At 55.7% G+C, this 15,307-nt stretch overlaps 1 protein-coding gene across 1 annotated transcript in view; it reads right to left on the reverse strand.

Annotated features, from left to right (window-relative positions):
- GRK5 (G protein-coupled receptor kinase 5) overlaps positions 1–15,307 on the reverse strand; it is a 214,751-nt gene that overhangs the window by 23,675 nt on the left and 175,769 nt on the right. Inside the window, exons 5-8 of the mRNA XM_060641356.3 lie at positions 7,923–8,023; positions 5,828–5,920; positions 1,124–1,187; positions 90–230 (exon numbers count right to left, since the gene is read on the reverse strand). Of these exons, the coding sequence (XP_060497339.1) occupies positions 90–230; positions 1,124–1,187; positions 5,828–5,920; positions 7,923–8,023 (399 nt within the window). The remainder of the gene's footprint in view (positions 1–89; positions 231–1,123; positions 1,188–5,827; positions 5,921–7,922; positions 8,024–15,307) is intronic.

The following is a 15,307-nucleotide window of genomic DNA, read 5'->3' on the forward strand; positions in this document are numbered from 1 at the left end:
GCTGCCACACTGGACGGCCACTCCCTTCCCTAGGCACGGAAGCCCTGGTCACCAGAAGGGTGGCCTGTCGCTGGGGCCTGGACACTCACCACAAACTGGCTGTTGACCTTCTCTAGGATCTGCTTCTCGTTGAGTGCCATGGACTCCCCTTTCCTCTTTTTGATCCTCTTCTTCTCCAAGCGCTTGCAGGCGTACATTTTTCCCGTGGCCCGGACCTGGCAGGCACAGACCTGAGGTGCAAGAAAGACGACAAGGGTACGGAACAGGTGGAGGTCTGCCCCAGGCTCTTCCGTGGCTGGGTCTGCAGGGCTGGGAACTGATATGCCTAAGGGTGTTCCCAGTCTCGGGGCCCAAGGATGCCTGGCCTTGGACCCACCCCTGCCCCAGGCCCTGCCCTCAAGATCTGGCTTTAGTGCCCCCTTACCCTCCCTCCTTCGTCCTTCACATGAATCCTGGCCCTTGAAGGTGCACCATCAGCCATTTACGCAGATGTTTAGAGGACTGGCCAAGGCCTAAAGTACTGTCCCTCTCTCAGAGGCAACTAGATTTTCTCCGTCCCACGCTTCCAACTGGATGCGGCCGTTGCTAACTGGAAACTTCCAGGCACCAGCTGCTGGTAAGGGAAGCTTCTTTTGGTGTCGGACCCCCAACAACCCTGACTTTGTAATTCAGCAGAACGGGAGCCGGGGCATTTGGGGTCTCGTCTTCTTGACTCCACGCCTCTTTGGTTGTGTGACCTTGGCCCGGGTTATCAACCATTCTGACCCTCAGCTTTCCTCATCCCTAAAATGGGAATAACAAGCCTTGCCTCCCAGTCTGGGAACATCAGACAAAATACAACAGCACCTATTAACAGCAGCATCTGGCCACTCCTCCCTCCAAAGACAGCTAAGAACACCCGTTTCTCCTCTTCAGACTCAAACCCTGACTGAGGCTGGTTCCAAGAGGACCTCTGTCCCACGGGCCCTGCGGCACAGCCTCGTGTCTCACCTTGGTGGCACCTCCAGGCCCTACGCCCCACCCCCCTCTCCACCAGGGGGCGCAGGGCACTGTAGGTGCCTCCAGAAGGGACAAAAACAGTGACAGAGTCTGGGAACTTCCAAAGACGTGGACGTTCACTCACCTCCCCAAAGCCCCCTTTTCCCAGCACTCGGTACTGCCGGAAAGTGTTCTTGGTCACCGGTTGCCTGGAAAAAAGCAAGAATCCAACATGGGTCTCAGGCTGCGGAGATGCAGAATCCACAAGAAATCAACAGCAGCAGCATCGCACAACTTCCCGACAGAGCCAGGAATCCTCCCTGTGGGTGGGACCCCCGAGGACCGGCTCCGCGGCTGGGTGTTCACATCCCCGGCCACCCGCCCTCGGCCCCCTGCGGCTTGGGACACCTGCCAGTCCTCGCCGGCTTGGAGGGAAGAGTGGAGGCCTGGAGATGTGCGCTAAAGCTGCTTCACCACACTTTCCGTGTGGTTCCCCTCTCTCTCCCCAGTGAAAATCAGGTGGCTAAGCTCAGAAAGAAGCTGTGTTCTCTGCAGGGAGAAGGGAGGGGCCCAGGAGCCACAGAGGTTCAGTGTCCCAGGGAGGGCACAGCAGTCCTCCCCACACCTGCACATCTCGCCCACCTGCCCACCTCCGGTCCCCAGGGAGAAAGGCTGCTGGTCATCCTTTACCACCGGTCCCCAGCCTTTCCACCCCCGAGGGTCCCTTTATCACATTTCCCCCTGAGCTCCAGAACACTAGACGGTCCTGTCTGCCCAAAGCGGGATTTATGAAGTAATCATCGCTTTGTGTCTCCTGACCCCCCGTGTTAATTAGCTGAGGCCATTTATGATGTCTAATCAGGCAGGCCCTCTATGAGGCCAGGGTGGGACTTCACAGAGTAAATAATCAGTCATCTAAAATTGCCTCGAAGAACCCCATGGTGCAGACAGCTTGGGCTTTTTCATCACTGGCCTGTTTGGTTAAAAATAACCAGCTTCCTTTCGCCCCGCCACCCCAGCTTTTCTGAGGTATAACTGACAAACGGCATGCAACTTGGTGTTTTGATGCACGTACACAAACGATGCATGTACATGTGAAACGATCACCACGATCAAGCTAACCAACGTTCTGGCACCTCACATAGTTACCGTTTTTTCTCTTCCTCTCTCGCTCTCTCTCCCTGGTGAGAACACTTAAGATTTACCATCTCAGCAAATTTCAAGCACACAATACAGTACCGTTAACTAGTGTTACTTCGCTGTACGTCAGATCTCCGGAGCGTATTCATCTCGCACGATGAACTGAAACTTTATACCCCTTGACCTACATGTCTCCCCATTTCCCCCACCCCCAGCCCCTGGCAACCACCAGTCTACTCTGCCTCTAGGACTCTGACGTTATTTTAGATTCCACATATAAGTGAGATCAGGCAGTATTTGTCTGTGTCTGCCTTATTTCACTTGGTGTAATGTCCTCCGGGTATCCCCCCCCCCCCCCGCCCTGTTACCATAAATGGCAGGATTTCCTTCGCTTTGAAGGCTGAATAATATTCCGTTGTATGTATTTGCCACACTTTCCCTCCCGTGCTCCCGGCAGCATTATTCACAACGGCGAAGATATGGAAAAACCTGAGTGTCCTTGGACCATGAGCGGCTAAAGAACAACCCACTTTCAGGATGCTGAACTTAGCTCTTGGAGCTCCAGGACTATTTCTGAGCATCCGACCCCACCCCAGAGGCCGGACCAGGGCAGAGGCCGGGGTGTGACTGAATTGGCCCAAATAATTGGGTCAGCTTGGGAAAGACCAGTGAGCCTCTGCTCACCCAGCAGCTCCTGAATGAAGCTTCTGTGGAAACCTTTCCGGCTGCTGGGTCCCGAGGAGGATTTGGATTTCAGGTCCTGGGCACCACACTTCTCTCAGGACAGTCCTGAGACGCCAGGGCTCTGCCTGGAGTTCACGCGCCCTGACCCGCCGTCTCTTCTGTTTCTTTAGGAAGCGGGGCCCGACCCCTCTGGGAGCACAGGGCCGCCCCTCCGCAGGGCTCTCCCCGGCCCCATGTCCTTCTGCACGCGAGCAAACGGGCTGCAGCGAGGCCTGCCATACGGCTGCACCCGCCATGTGGCCCTGGGAAGCCTTTCCACAGCCGCCCTCGAAACCACATGAAGGCGCCCGGGCCTAACAGTTTACGATACATGGAGAACAAACAGTCGGTCGACATTACCACAGAGCTCCTCTGCTAGGGGAAATGAGTGTAATACAATTTCCGAGGAATTTCTTGGTTAACCTTGGGAGGGAAAAAAAAAATCCCTTTAATATTTCAACAGGGCAGCACCAACAGGCCATGATCTTGTTAGGAAAAAAAAAAAAAAAAAAAGGAAGGGAGGAAGCAGGCTGTTGTCAGTCACTTGGGGCATTTCTAGGCCAGTCCTGCCCTACCGGCTTCAACAACTTAACGCCCACAAAAGGGCCTGACTTCTTTGCAGCCAGCGCACGGATTCAAAAAGTCTGTTTCCCCATTTCGAGTGTTCAGTACAGACAAGTAAAATGCAAGCCAGTGGCCACAGCTAAAGGATTCTATTGGAACAGAGTGCTGGGTAGAATGAGGACTGGGTGAAGGACTGGATCAAGAACCTTGGGTTCAGGTTCCAGCCGTGCCAGGCCCTTGCGTGTGAGCCAGGGTCAATCGATCAACCTCTCTGAGGCTCGTGTCTTCAGTAAAATGGAGATACTGAAAAGGCAGCTTTGTAGGCTGATGTAGTCAGACATCCCTACTAAAACTCCAGGAATAAAGGACATGTCTCCTCTGGGGGTCTTTACGGCAACAGTCCCCACTGCTTGAAGCACCTTGCATGCACACTAATGTGATCCTCACGCCTGCCTCAGGAGGTGCGACTGTCCCCCTTCTGCAGGCGAGAATGCCAAGGCTCTGAGAAGGGAAGTGAGTTGCCCCAGGTCATGAGGGGGGTGGTGGTGGTGTCGAAGCCGGGATCCCAAGAAGGATGTCGCAGAGCCCACACCCCGCGTCTCACACCCACACTGCCACCCTGGGAAGGCGGGTACAGATCGGGTCGTGTGGCACACAGCCTAGGGCTCTGGGGCGGGGCGAGGGGGCACGATGACTACGTCCCCACCAGACTTTCCTGTGATCATCAGAAACACAAGGGCCAGCTGTTCCTTCCCATATCAGAAGCTTGAGGATGACAGCCACAGCGACACTGATGACCTCAACGGCAACCACAACAACTGTATCCAGCAGTTTGACTTCCTGGGGCCAGACGGCTGACCTTTCTGGAGCACTTGCCTTATTCTAGGCGTGGGCTATGCTTAGTTCATCTCATCCCCACCCAAGCCTACAAAGGCAGGCACTATTATTATCCCCATTTTTCAGATAAGGAGACTGAGGAGGGGAGAGGTGAGCAACCCTTCCTGAGGTCCCTCTGGAGACGGTCGAGCCGGGACTCAGACCCAGACTGTGGCTCTGGGGCCCTCAGCAGGATGTCTGCACTGACCCCTCACTTCTCTGGCTCTCCTGGAGCCATGATGTGCATGTGTGAGGGGGCCAGTGGCAGTGGGTGGCCAACAGAGAAGACTCTCCCCTGTTCCACTGTCAATTCCCACCAGTGGGGATGGAAAGAAATGCCCCCCCCCCCCCCCCGCAGTGGTACAGAACAGGGTGTTTTCCTCTGGGCTTCCTGAAGTGGGAAGGGAAGGGTCATGAATGGGGTTTCTAGGGCGTTCCTGTCCTGCGGCTTCCTCAGAGTCTGCAGGGCACTTGGCCAGCAAAGGTGGTGACACACAGAAGCAAGATGGCTCCTTGCCTTCTAACCAAAACGTGCCCAGATACCCATGAGTGTCGGAACTCTGGCACAGGGAACCCTGGGCTGTGGGAGGGGATGCTCCCACCCTCGTCCCGCAGCTGAGCCCAGCACGGATACAACATAGGCATCGCACTGTTCTGCAAATCCTGCAAAAGTATGGTAGGCAGAGCCTGGTGCTGGGGGTCCCCCTCGGCTGCACTGCTCGCCTGCTGTGTGACGAGGCCAACCACGCCCTCTCTGTGGGTCTCCCTCCTCATCCGTCACATGGAGGCCGCAGCTGTCAGGCCAAGCCACCACCATGTCTGCGAGAGCACTCTGCAGCAGAAAGGCAGCAAGTAAAACAGGAAAAGATGCTTGGTCTCACCCGTTATCAGAGATGAAAACATAAACAAGAAGGAAAGCCCGATGCTCACATGAGAAGGCACGAGACTGGTGTTAATGAAGCTGAGAGGGAAGAGGGCACTGGGGCACTGGTGGGACTGGAGATGGGGGCAGCTGTTGGGAGGGCAATCTAGCAGTCCCTCGTGGTTTAAAAGCAGTGCTTTGTGACCAGACATTCCTCTGCTAGAGATTTCTATGGACGTACTTGCAAAAGGGCAGGAAGACATATGTATAAAGCTATTCATTATTTAGGGAAGATGGTACATAAAATTGAGAGCAATCTCCATGTCCATCAACAGGGGATTGGGCTAAATAAGGGATGTGCAATTTGCTCAAAAATATGGCAGCTCTTTATTCACTGGCAGAGGAAGAATTCCCAAAGACAGTGAACCAAAAAAATAAGGATAAGTATGTATGCATGTATGAGGGTGTGAATCGCGTGTACACTTTAATAAGAACAGAGCGTTTCTAGAAGAATAGCCAAGAACTTCAGCAACGGGAGGAGGATGGCTAATTTTATTTGAACCATGGACCCATGGAGGTAACGGATTTGTATGTGGGTTTTCAGGTGACAGGCATGTACTCTCGCCCCCTGCCCCCCACACCCTGGCACACACTTGTAGGTGGGTGTACAAGGGGAGCACTCACCTTTCCAACCACTTCCACTGGAGAAAGCGATCAAAATACATGCTGTCCAGATACTCATGGAATGGTTCGCCCTTCAGGTAGTCGTGGACAGACCTAGCTCGGAGGGAACCAACAAACATTTTATAATCCTGACCTTAAGCAGACGGACGGAGCCATATATCCAGCAGGTTAACCACCAGCCTCAGAGGCCCAGCATCCTGCCAAAGTGATGGGCTGATCCTACAAACCCTAACTGGGTACCTGCCACAGCACTGCTCTAGGCGTGGGGTACAGCCGTGAGCACGAAGTTGGCATCGCGATGTGGGGCACAACCAGCAAGTAACAAACATCTAATAAACCGCTGCAGAGGCATGTGCTCATGAGAGAGGGTTAAGTGAGGTCCACCCTCCACCCCCAGCCATGTAATCATGACCTGAGCTGAAATCAAGAGTCGGATGCTCAACCGACTGACTGAGCCACCCAGGCACCCCAAGAAGGGACTCTTGAGCTGCAATGAGGACAGAGGAGTACTTAACGGGGTGCAGGGGTGTGTGGGAGGTAGGGGCAGAGCAGGGATGCAGCCCCTGAGATCCCAGGCTCTGGATCTGGTCCAGGACCAGTGAAGCCCCTGGGAAGTTTCCATCTCCACAGCCGAATTTCCTGGTCGCCTGCTCTGGGCCAGGCCTGGAGGGAGGGTTCTGAAACTGGCTGCAGGCAGGGATGGATGTGCTTCTTCCCTTTAAAAAGTGGCAACGCTGGGATGCCTGGGTGGCTCAGCCAGTTGAGCGTCTGACTCTGGATTTCAGCTCAGGTTATGATCCCAGGGTCATGGGATGGAGACTTGCATTGCGCTCAGAGACTCTCTTTCCCCCTCTCCTCTACTGGCGTGTGTAGCCTGGGCTCTCTCTTTCTCTCTCCCTCTCTCCCTCAAATTAAAAAAAAAAAAAAAAAAGTGGCAATGCTGACCAAGTGTAGCCCAAGCACTTGGGACCTGCAGATGGCTGCGGGGGCGGGGGGGGGGGGGTACAGTGCGGGGCATATACAGTAGAGGCATGTGGGACACTGTGTCCCGCCAGACATGACAGCAGGGGCTAGTGTAGGGGACCAGGTTGTCCACTCCCTCGGGGTCACAGTGACAGCCCAGGGACCTCACCCACTGTCAGATCTAACCCTCAGCCAGCTCCAAGAGGGCAGCAACCACGTTTGTTTCTGCTTATGGGGGGTCTGTCCCTGGCACCTACCAGGGCTGGGTCCCCAGCTGGCCCTCCCCAAATGTCCATTCTCATGATGGTGCTCCCGGCTCTTCCCACAGTGCACAGGGGCACTGGTTTTCCTGCCTGGCTGTAAGCTTCCTGAAAGCTGGGACTGGGTTCTTGCTCACCATGGTATCCCCTGTGCTAGGCGTCAGACACACAGCAGATGCCTGGTTGTCTGTGGTACAAAGGGTGACCAAGGGCGCACAGCAAGTCCCCAGACTCATCCAGAGGTGATGAGGCTCCAGAAGATTTTGGTACACATACTGGCTTATACGGAAGGGTACACATGTGGACACATGAACGTGTGTGTGCCTAGTGGCTCAGGCCTTCATAGTATGTGTGTGAGGGACCAGTGGGGACTTCATTGGTGCCTGGCCAACAGCACATGCACCGATTTGTCTGCTATTGCATCAGGATCGCTGTATGGCCTGCAGACAAGGTGATGGGGTGACTGAGAAGGCGGCCTGTAGCCCCCCTTCCTGCAGCAGCACCACCCAGCTCTGGTTGGTGGCAGCAGTGGGGGTTGGGGGCCGGGAAGGACTTCCAAACCACCCAGACGGGGTCAAGTTTTTACACATTCCTCTGTCTCAACAGCCTGGAGACCACTTGCTTTCAACACCCTTTGAGGCAGATGTTTTCTTTGGACTTGGAACTTTGGTATCTTTTCCCTTCATAAGAAGTATACAAACAGCTGGGTGGCTTGGCTGGGGCCCCCGGGCACTGAAGCCCTGCCCTGGTGCCCAGCACGCCAGGTGTGGGGGAGAGGCAGGCTCTGTCGGTGGCGGGGGGGAGGCTGTGTGGCTGCCCAGAGGAGGCTGAAGGGCCCCGATGCTCGGTCTGGGGAGGGAGCGAGCACTTACTGTGCACAGGCAGAAAAGACTTCCTTGCAGGGCCTCTGTAGGAGCCTCTCCTCCGTCTGGGAGACCAGGTCCTGGCCAACTTGGGCTATGAAGACTGGGGACTGGAGGAAGAGAAGAGCGGGGTGTCAGTGAGGGGCAGGAGCGGAGCGCCACCTGGCCCTGGGCCATGTGCAGCGTGGTCACTTGGCTCCTCTGCAGAACACGGATAATGATGTCCCTGTGTCCCGGGCTTGTGGTCAGACTCAAACGAGATGTGTGAGAGCTCGTGGTTACGGGGCTGTGCAACGAGGCCTGGCTGGTCGGGGAGCCCCCTGTGACCTTGCTGATGACCCCTGCCCGTGCTGGGCCTGTCTGCTCAGCAGGCAAGGGGAACACCTGCCCAGCCCTCAGGGCCTCTGTGACAGGGTCTGGAATGGCAGAAGGGCCAGCAAAAGGACAGCGCCAGGGGAAGGGTGCCCGGCGGGCACAGCTTCAACTAACAGACGGGGGTTCGGATCCCAGATCTGCCACTTGTAGCTGTGGGACCTTGGTCTGGACTCAGCCCCTTGTTATCAGGAAGATTATCAGGAATAAGAGTGTCTCCCCAAGAGAATCAGTGAAACCTCTGGGTCCGGCATGTGGCCCAGATGTGACACCTGGTGGAGAATTTGCAATAAACATCACTGCCGTCATTTCCTTCTCCTTCCAGGTGAAGCTGTGTGTGGCCTCAGCGTTTCAGCTTGAAAGGACAGTTCTGAGAGTTTCTGCACCCAAGAGCAGCGGTCAGCTCTGGGAAGGTGCTGGGCCCACCAGAAGGCGGCCTCACCTTCCCTCTTCCCGCGACCATTCACCCTCCATCAGCTGTTCGTGCACCAGCTGGGCCACAAGCTGGGTTTTTAACAAATGGCAGGGATATTTGAGAAAATTGCCAGGAGTGGGCTCAGACAGAGGGGAGGTAAATACATCTTTCTCCCCCAAAGATGCTGAAATTGGAAAGGCCTGCTTTCTCCTTTCAGCTACTGAAATGCGACTATGGAGCTGATTTCCCTGCTAAGCCCACTGGGCAGTGTCTGTGTGTGTGTGTGTGTGGGGGGGGGGTCCATGTGAGGGGCGCTGGCAGTAAGGGGTCCTGATGAATGAAATCAGTGGCTCATTTTCTATTCATCAAGCCTCTGAAAGCCCACATTCCTAACAGACGGGGGTTCGGATCCCAGATCTGCCACTTGTAGCTGTGGGACCTTGGTCTGGACTCAGCCCCCTGTTATCAGGAAGATTATCAGGAATAAGAGTGTCTCCCCAAGAGAATCAGTGAAACCTCTGGGTCCGGCATGTGGCCCAGATGTGACACCTGGTGGAGAATTTGCAATAAACATCACTGCCGTCATTTCCTTCTCCTTCCAGGTCCTGCCCCCTCTGGAGGAGGGCCCCTATATGGGGAGCCTTAGATGTTGGGGGGGGGGGGTGGCCGCAGTGATGGCAAATGCCGTGGGCGCACCCAATTACACCACACAGCAGGCTTGTTTGCCATCACCAGTCCTGGGTGGTTGTGGTTCTCTCCCACCTTGCCTCCCCTTCTGTCCCTGGCCATACCTCCCTCCCCAGCTAAAAATGTTGATAAGTGGAACTGCAGAAAAGCAGCCTGTAGTGTATTGGCTTCTGATGCTCGTTTTGCGGAAATGATGCTCGATGTTGCACAAGGAGCCCAAGACAGAGAAATGGGAGCCCCACACACCGGTCCACCCTCTGCCATTGGCCATTTTGTGCCTCTGTCTCCTCCTCTGTTACAGGAAAGGGCTGCTACAGAGATGCTCTGTGGGTCTTTCAAGATTCAGGAATTGATAGTTGGGGGGGGGGGTGGGGAGGGCTGCATCTAAGACTCGGGGAACTTTCTTGGGAATTCTGGCAGCTGAATCTCTTGGGGATCAGTAACTCTGGGCTACTTCAGAGCAATCGGATCCTAAAACAAAACCCAGAGGCCACAGGCAAATTTGCTTCAAGAGAGCTGATGGCTGGGCAGCCTTGGTTTGAAGGGCCCGGCGCAGGGCTGGTGTCCCCACTACATCACGTGAAACAAGGTATTGTGCCAGGATGCGACTCGAATCTGGGAGGAGTCGGAGATGCTGGGCGGGATGGTCATGGGGGGAAACCACCATTTCCTGGATCTCAGAAGAGGCACCTGAGTTGCCCACCTGCATGCAGTCCACTCTGCCCCTGTCTTGTCACCAGACTCCGCCCAGGGAGGATCCACCCTCACCAGCAGTGGCTGAAGCTGGTGTCGGGCACATTATGAGGGTGTTAAAAGGTGAAGCCAGGGGGCGCCTGGATGGCGCAGTCGGTTGAGCGTCCGACTTCGGCCAGGTCACGATCTCGCGGTCCGTGAGTTCGAGCCCCGCGTCGGGCTCTGGGCTGATGGCTCAGAGTCTGGAGCCTGTTTCCGATTCCGTGTCTCCCTCTCTCTATGCCCCTCCCCCGTTCATGCTCTGTCTCTCTCTGTCCCAAAAATAAATAAAAAACGTTGGAAAAAAAAAAAAAAAAAAAGGTGAAGCCAGGGTAGCCCTCGACTATAAATCACTTTTTCTCCAGTAAAGACAGAAAACACAGAAATCAGGCAATACCCTAACGGGGAAGTTCTCTCTGGGCATCTGTGGTGATGTATATAAAAGGGGCTGATTGAACTCAATGGCTCTCAAACTTTTTTTTTTTCTTTTTTACTAGCAAACGTCATTTTTCCTCTTCCACATGAAATTTATCTACAGATCCAGTATTTAAAATCAGTGGAAATAACTTAACGGGTAGCCCTGGTTTGCCTCCACTGAAAGCCAACTCTGGTCGGGCACTGTGAGAAATACCTTTATGCATTATTTCATCTAATCTCTGTTAAGACTCTGTGAGGTAAATACTATTATAATGCTCATCTCACAGATGAGCAAGCTGAGGTTCAGAAAGGTTAAGTCACTTGCCCAAGGTCACCCAGCCAATAAGTGGCAGACAGGCGATCTGAACACAGGTTGGGTGGGTGGGTCTACAGCGAGTGTGGTTGAAGGTGGGGGGATGTCTGGGCCCCCTGTGCTCCTCCCACTCACTCCCCCATCTCCCAGGAGTCCCTTAGCCCTCAGGATGAGCAGGGCACTGTGCAGCCCTCCAGCAGAGGCAGGAAGAACTGAAATGGAGGATGATACGGCTCAGGGCAACGAGTTCCTGGGCTCAGAGAAGGAGATCATTAAGGGGCGAGGTCATCAAGGAAAGGCTTCATGGAAGACAGGGTCAGAGACCAAGCAGAGTTTGGGCTCAGACCTCCCACTCCTCATGGATCTTTCCACATGCCTGGATGACCGCACTCTGCTTCCTTCCTAAGCAGATGGGAGGGGCCGTGCAGGGTCTAGGGGTGACCCAGCTGTGTGTGTGAAGTCACACTACTCTCTCTCTCTCTGGGGACGCTGCCCACGGCCAAAGCCCCAATAGGAGTTAATGAGTAGGTTTAACGACCATGGGTTTAAACTCAGTCTCTGGCTCAACATGAAGAGATTAAGTGATTCCCACCAACCCTCCTTTCAAGTGACTCCAGGGACTAACGCCTCTGCCAGTAAGGGAATCAGAAGCTGTTGGCCAGTTTAAGCTGGGAGCCGAAACCCAAACCCACCAGGAGAGTGACACCTAGGGGACATTTCAGTGGGACATTTGCAACCTGCATCAGTAGAATCGGAGGGTATCGGTCCTTCCCCTCCAGGTCAGAGAAGTCAGTTTCCAAGGGAGACACATTAGGAAGGCTCTCCCCAGTCCACAGGCAAGGTCTAACACACCCCATAAGACAAAGCGCCCCCAGGCACCCAGAGCAACCACAGCCCAATCCGCCCCCTGTGGCTTGAAGACAGAATTCCACAGTTTCAGATCTCATTCCAGGAAGCTAATCCCTTCTGGTCCCAGGAGGCTTTGAGGGGGGCCAGGGAAGGGAGGGGTGAATCCTTCAGGCCAGGCGGGCTCTGGACAGGAATGTCACCCTCACCGCGAGAAGGCTCAGGGATGCAGGGGGACTACGGCTAGCAGTGTGGCCCTTTCTAGCAGGAACTGTCCATCTGGGATGAAGCAGAGGTCAGGGCGGGGAGAAGGGTGGGAGCCATCCTCCTCCATATCAAAGGTGTCCCCCTAATTTCTAATCAAACAGAAAAGGCCCTATGGTCCTTAGATATTTGCAGGGCGGAAAGCGGCCAGGAGAGCAGGTCTAATGGAGGTCTCTGCTAAAAGGTCCCCTGGGGCCAGTAGTACTTTGAAGTGATGCTTTATTTCTTTGGTCACCAGATGGTCTCCTCAAGTAGCTCCAGCCAGCAAGCCTTGATTTGTAACACAGCAGTGTGAATCTAGGCATCAAGTTTCCTGCGAAAGGTGTGGAATTAGCTCTTGGTGGTACATCTTCGGAGGACAGGAAGAAGGAATTAGGGACAGGGTTTCTCTGCTGGAGGCCCTGTCATGAATGCCTGGCCTCCTGATGGTCTGGGGCACTGAAGCTAACCAGCTGGCCAACTGCCATGTGATCGTATGCCCAGCCCTGCCAGAAAGCCCACTCTGATGAGTCAGGATGACCCCCAGCTGCTCTTAAGGAGTGCTCCATGGCCAACTCCTAGGACAGCTTAAAACAGTAAGACATGCCTTGGGGACATGGCTATGCTTGCCAGGGGCTGCTCTCCATCCCCCCCCCTCCCCCCCCCCGCCCCACAACTGACAAGAAAGAACTCAGCTTCCTTGAGGAACTGTAAGCTGCACGGGGCACCTGTCCTGCCCCTGAAATCACAACCAGAGCAAGAGAATCTGTACTGTGCTCCCCTCGTTGGCTAAGGCTCCTCCCCACTGTTTTCCCCCAAAGCTGCTGGCGAAGAGAGGGGGCATTAAACCTTGGGTGTGCTTTATCCACTCTCCGTGACTCTGTGCCTCTGGATAAGAGCCCCCCTCGCCCCCAGGGGAAAGAACCTGCTCCACCTCCTTTGGAGTGAGAAACTGACCTTGAATCTATCTCCGGTACCAGAGGAACTTGGGCCCCTCTTGGCTGGGGACTGGCTGCCAGCACCGCAGCTGGCGGGACAGACTCGGCACGTGTGTGCTGGGCGGTAACTGCCCCTCCGAATCCCTCAGAATATCTGCTCCCTCTTACCTCCTGCCCTGGTGGCCCAGACTCACTCTCTGCCGTTCCCGATGCTTACGCCACGGGTTCTGGGGATATGGGCAGCTCCTGCCGTCCGCGCTAATCAGAACCCACCTTCTCAGGCAGCAGGAGGTGGAGGCCGCATGGGTGTTTTTCTGGGCACCACAGCAGAGTGAGCAGAGCCCCTCCTGCCGCTTTGAACACAGGGAGGGAAGACCCTTGAAGGGGGTGAATGGGGCCAGTGGGCTTCGCACCATCACTGTCCCGTGGGTCCCTCTCCTCCCCTTTGTTCCCACCCTGGCTGAGTGCTCTGTGCCGTCACGCTGCCTCTACTGCTGCCCGTGACCCTAAATTCTGACAGGTGGCCCAAGCTAGACTCCTCTTACCCTCTACTCCATCCAGAGTAGCCTCTGCAACACTGAGGCACAGTATTGACGACCAATAATGAATCAATGCCCTGGAGGCCTCAGGGTTTCTAAAGAGAAGGTTGTAAGGGGAAGGATGGAGGGGGTGGGGGTGGGGGTGGAAGAGCTGAGGACTTGGCCTGAAGCTGCATTTGTAGACCCCACCCCCCACCCCCACTCCACACTTGGTTTGGGTGACTTCCGGCTAACAAAATACCCGCGGGAAGTCTAGAACTACCCCAGGGCCACTGGGCGCTGCGATTGCTCAGGGGTCCACCCTCCCAGGTCATAACTGCAGCTTCCTAAGGGCCTTCTGTGCGACACCCGAGGCAGGACAATCCGGGCGTTTCGGGGACTGAGGCAGGGCTAGAGAGGGACAGATGGTGGTGGGGAACGCAGGGGCCTGGCCTCGGCAGGAAGCCACCCCAGGGTGCTTTACTCAGTACTAGGTGCAGGAAGCAGCCGCTGATCACCCACCGCACCCAAGGCTCTGCCTCCTGGGGGGCGCCAACACCCACCTCAGTGACTTCACAGAGAGGTGCTGAAGTCTCAGGGCAGCCCAACCCCAGCTCTGCTTCCACAGCCAGGTCCTTCAGCCTCGGCCCGCCCAGGAGTCCGCCCACACGGTGGCGCCACGGAGCCCCTGGCTGCGCGCTTCCCTGCGCACTCACCCCGCGGGGGGCCCAGCCTCCCCGGCCTCCGAAGAGGGAGGCCAGATGGCACACCTGAAATAATTACCCAGTGATTCATCTCAGACCTGAGGCGTGCAGCCCTTGCCGGAACGGTTGAGGGGGAAAATGAGAAATCGGCCCGGGAGGGAGCCCCGGGGAGGGAAGGCGAGAGCTGGACCTTGAAGGAGAGGCCGGATTTACGCAGGTGGAGGAGGCTGGCACGGCACGGACAAGGGCCAGGAGGCCGCAGAAAGCAGGGAGGGGGCGCGCCGGGTGAGGAGAACTCATCTAGAAGATGTTAAAAAAGCAGGAAGAGCTGACGCTGATGGCACACTGCCGTCTCCGCGAGGCTGTTTCTCGCGGACTGCTGAATCGTTAGCCCGAGGGTGGCATCCTGAGGGCCCTGCCATCGGCTGCCCCAGCGGCTGCACCTGCTCCCCCTGGGCACTGCTGTCTCCCCCTGCATCGTGACAACTGGCAACACGAAGGGATGTCATTTCCCGCATGAGTGAGGAACTCCGCGTGTCTGAAAACCTTGTTCCTGAAGCATCCCCCAGCTTCAAAGTCTCTTGTGTAAAGACGTGAGAAAGGGGATCAGTTGTATGTGGCTGGTGTCTCTGGAGGCAGCCAGGGATGGAGGCATGGTTGGGCTGTGAAAAGCCCTTCAGAACTACCTCCCCTACCTCCTTAGTAGTTGCCAATAATCCTGAAGTGCCCCTGGGGTCACCCTCAGAGCCTTCTGGAAACACATGCCCTGCACTGTTCACAGATTCAGGACCCAAGGTGGAACAGGAGGAAGTGATCACAGAGGGCTTTCCTGGAAAGACCTGTCAGAGTCTAGCTGGTTCAAGCCTCTAGCATAGATGTGTTAACAAGACAAGGGACCAAGAAGGAAGGAGACCCCTCCAAGGTCATACTGTGGCCCATGGCACAGCCAGCAGTAACACCTGGAGGTCCTCTATGGCAGATCTGAGCGGCACTGGCTCTAAACCAGGTGTCCCGAGCCAGCTCTAGGGGAAGGGCATAGCTTTGGTCTCGTTGGACCCACTGAGATCCAGCTTGTCCCTCACCTCACAGAGGGGACATGCACATACAGCAATGCCAGCCCTGGTATCTCTCTCACCCACCCCTCCTCTCCATCCCCCACCTCACTGCCCTGCATTCAAGAATTCTCTTCTCGCACCTGCTACCGCCTGC

This window comes from Panthera onca, chromosome D2 (assembly GCF_046562875.1).
Source record: "Panthera onca isolate mPanOnc1 chromosome D2, mPanOnc1 haplotype 2, whole genome shotgun sequence".
Classification (NCBI taxonomy): domain Eukaryota; kingdom Metazoa; phylum Chordata; class Mammalia; order Carnivora; family Felidae; genus Panthera; species Panthera onca.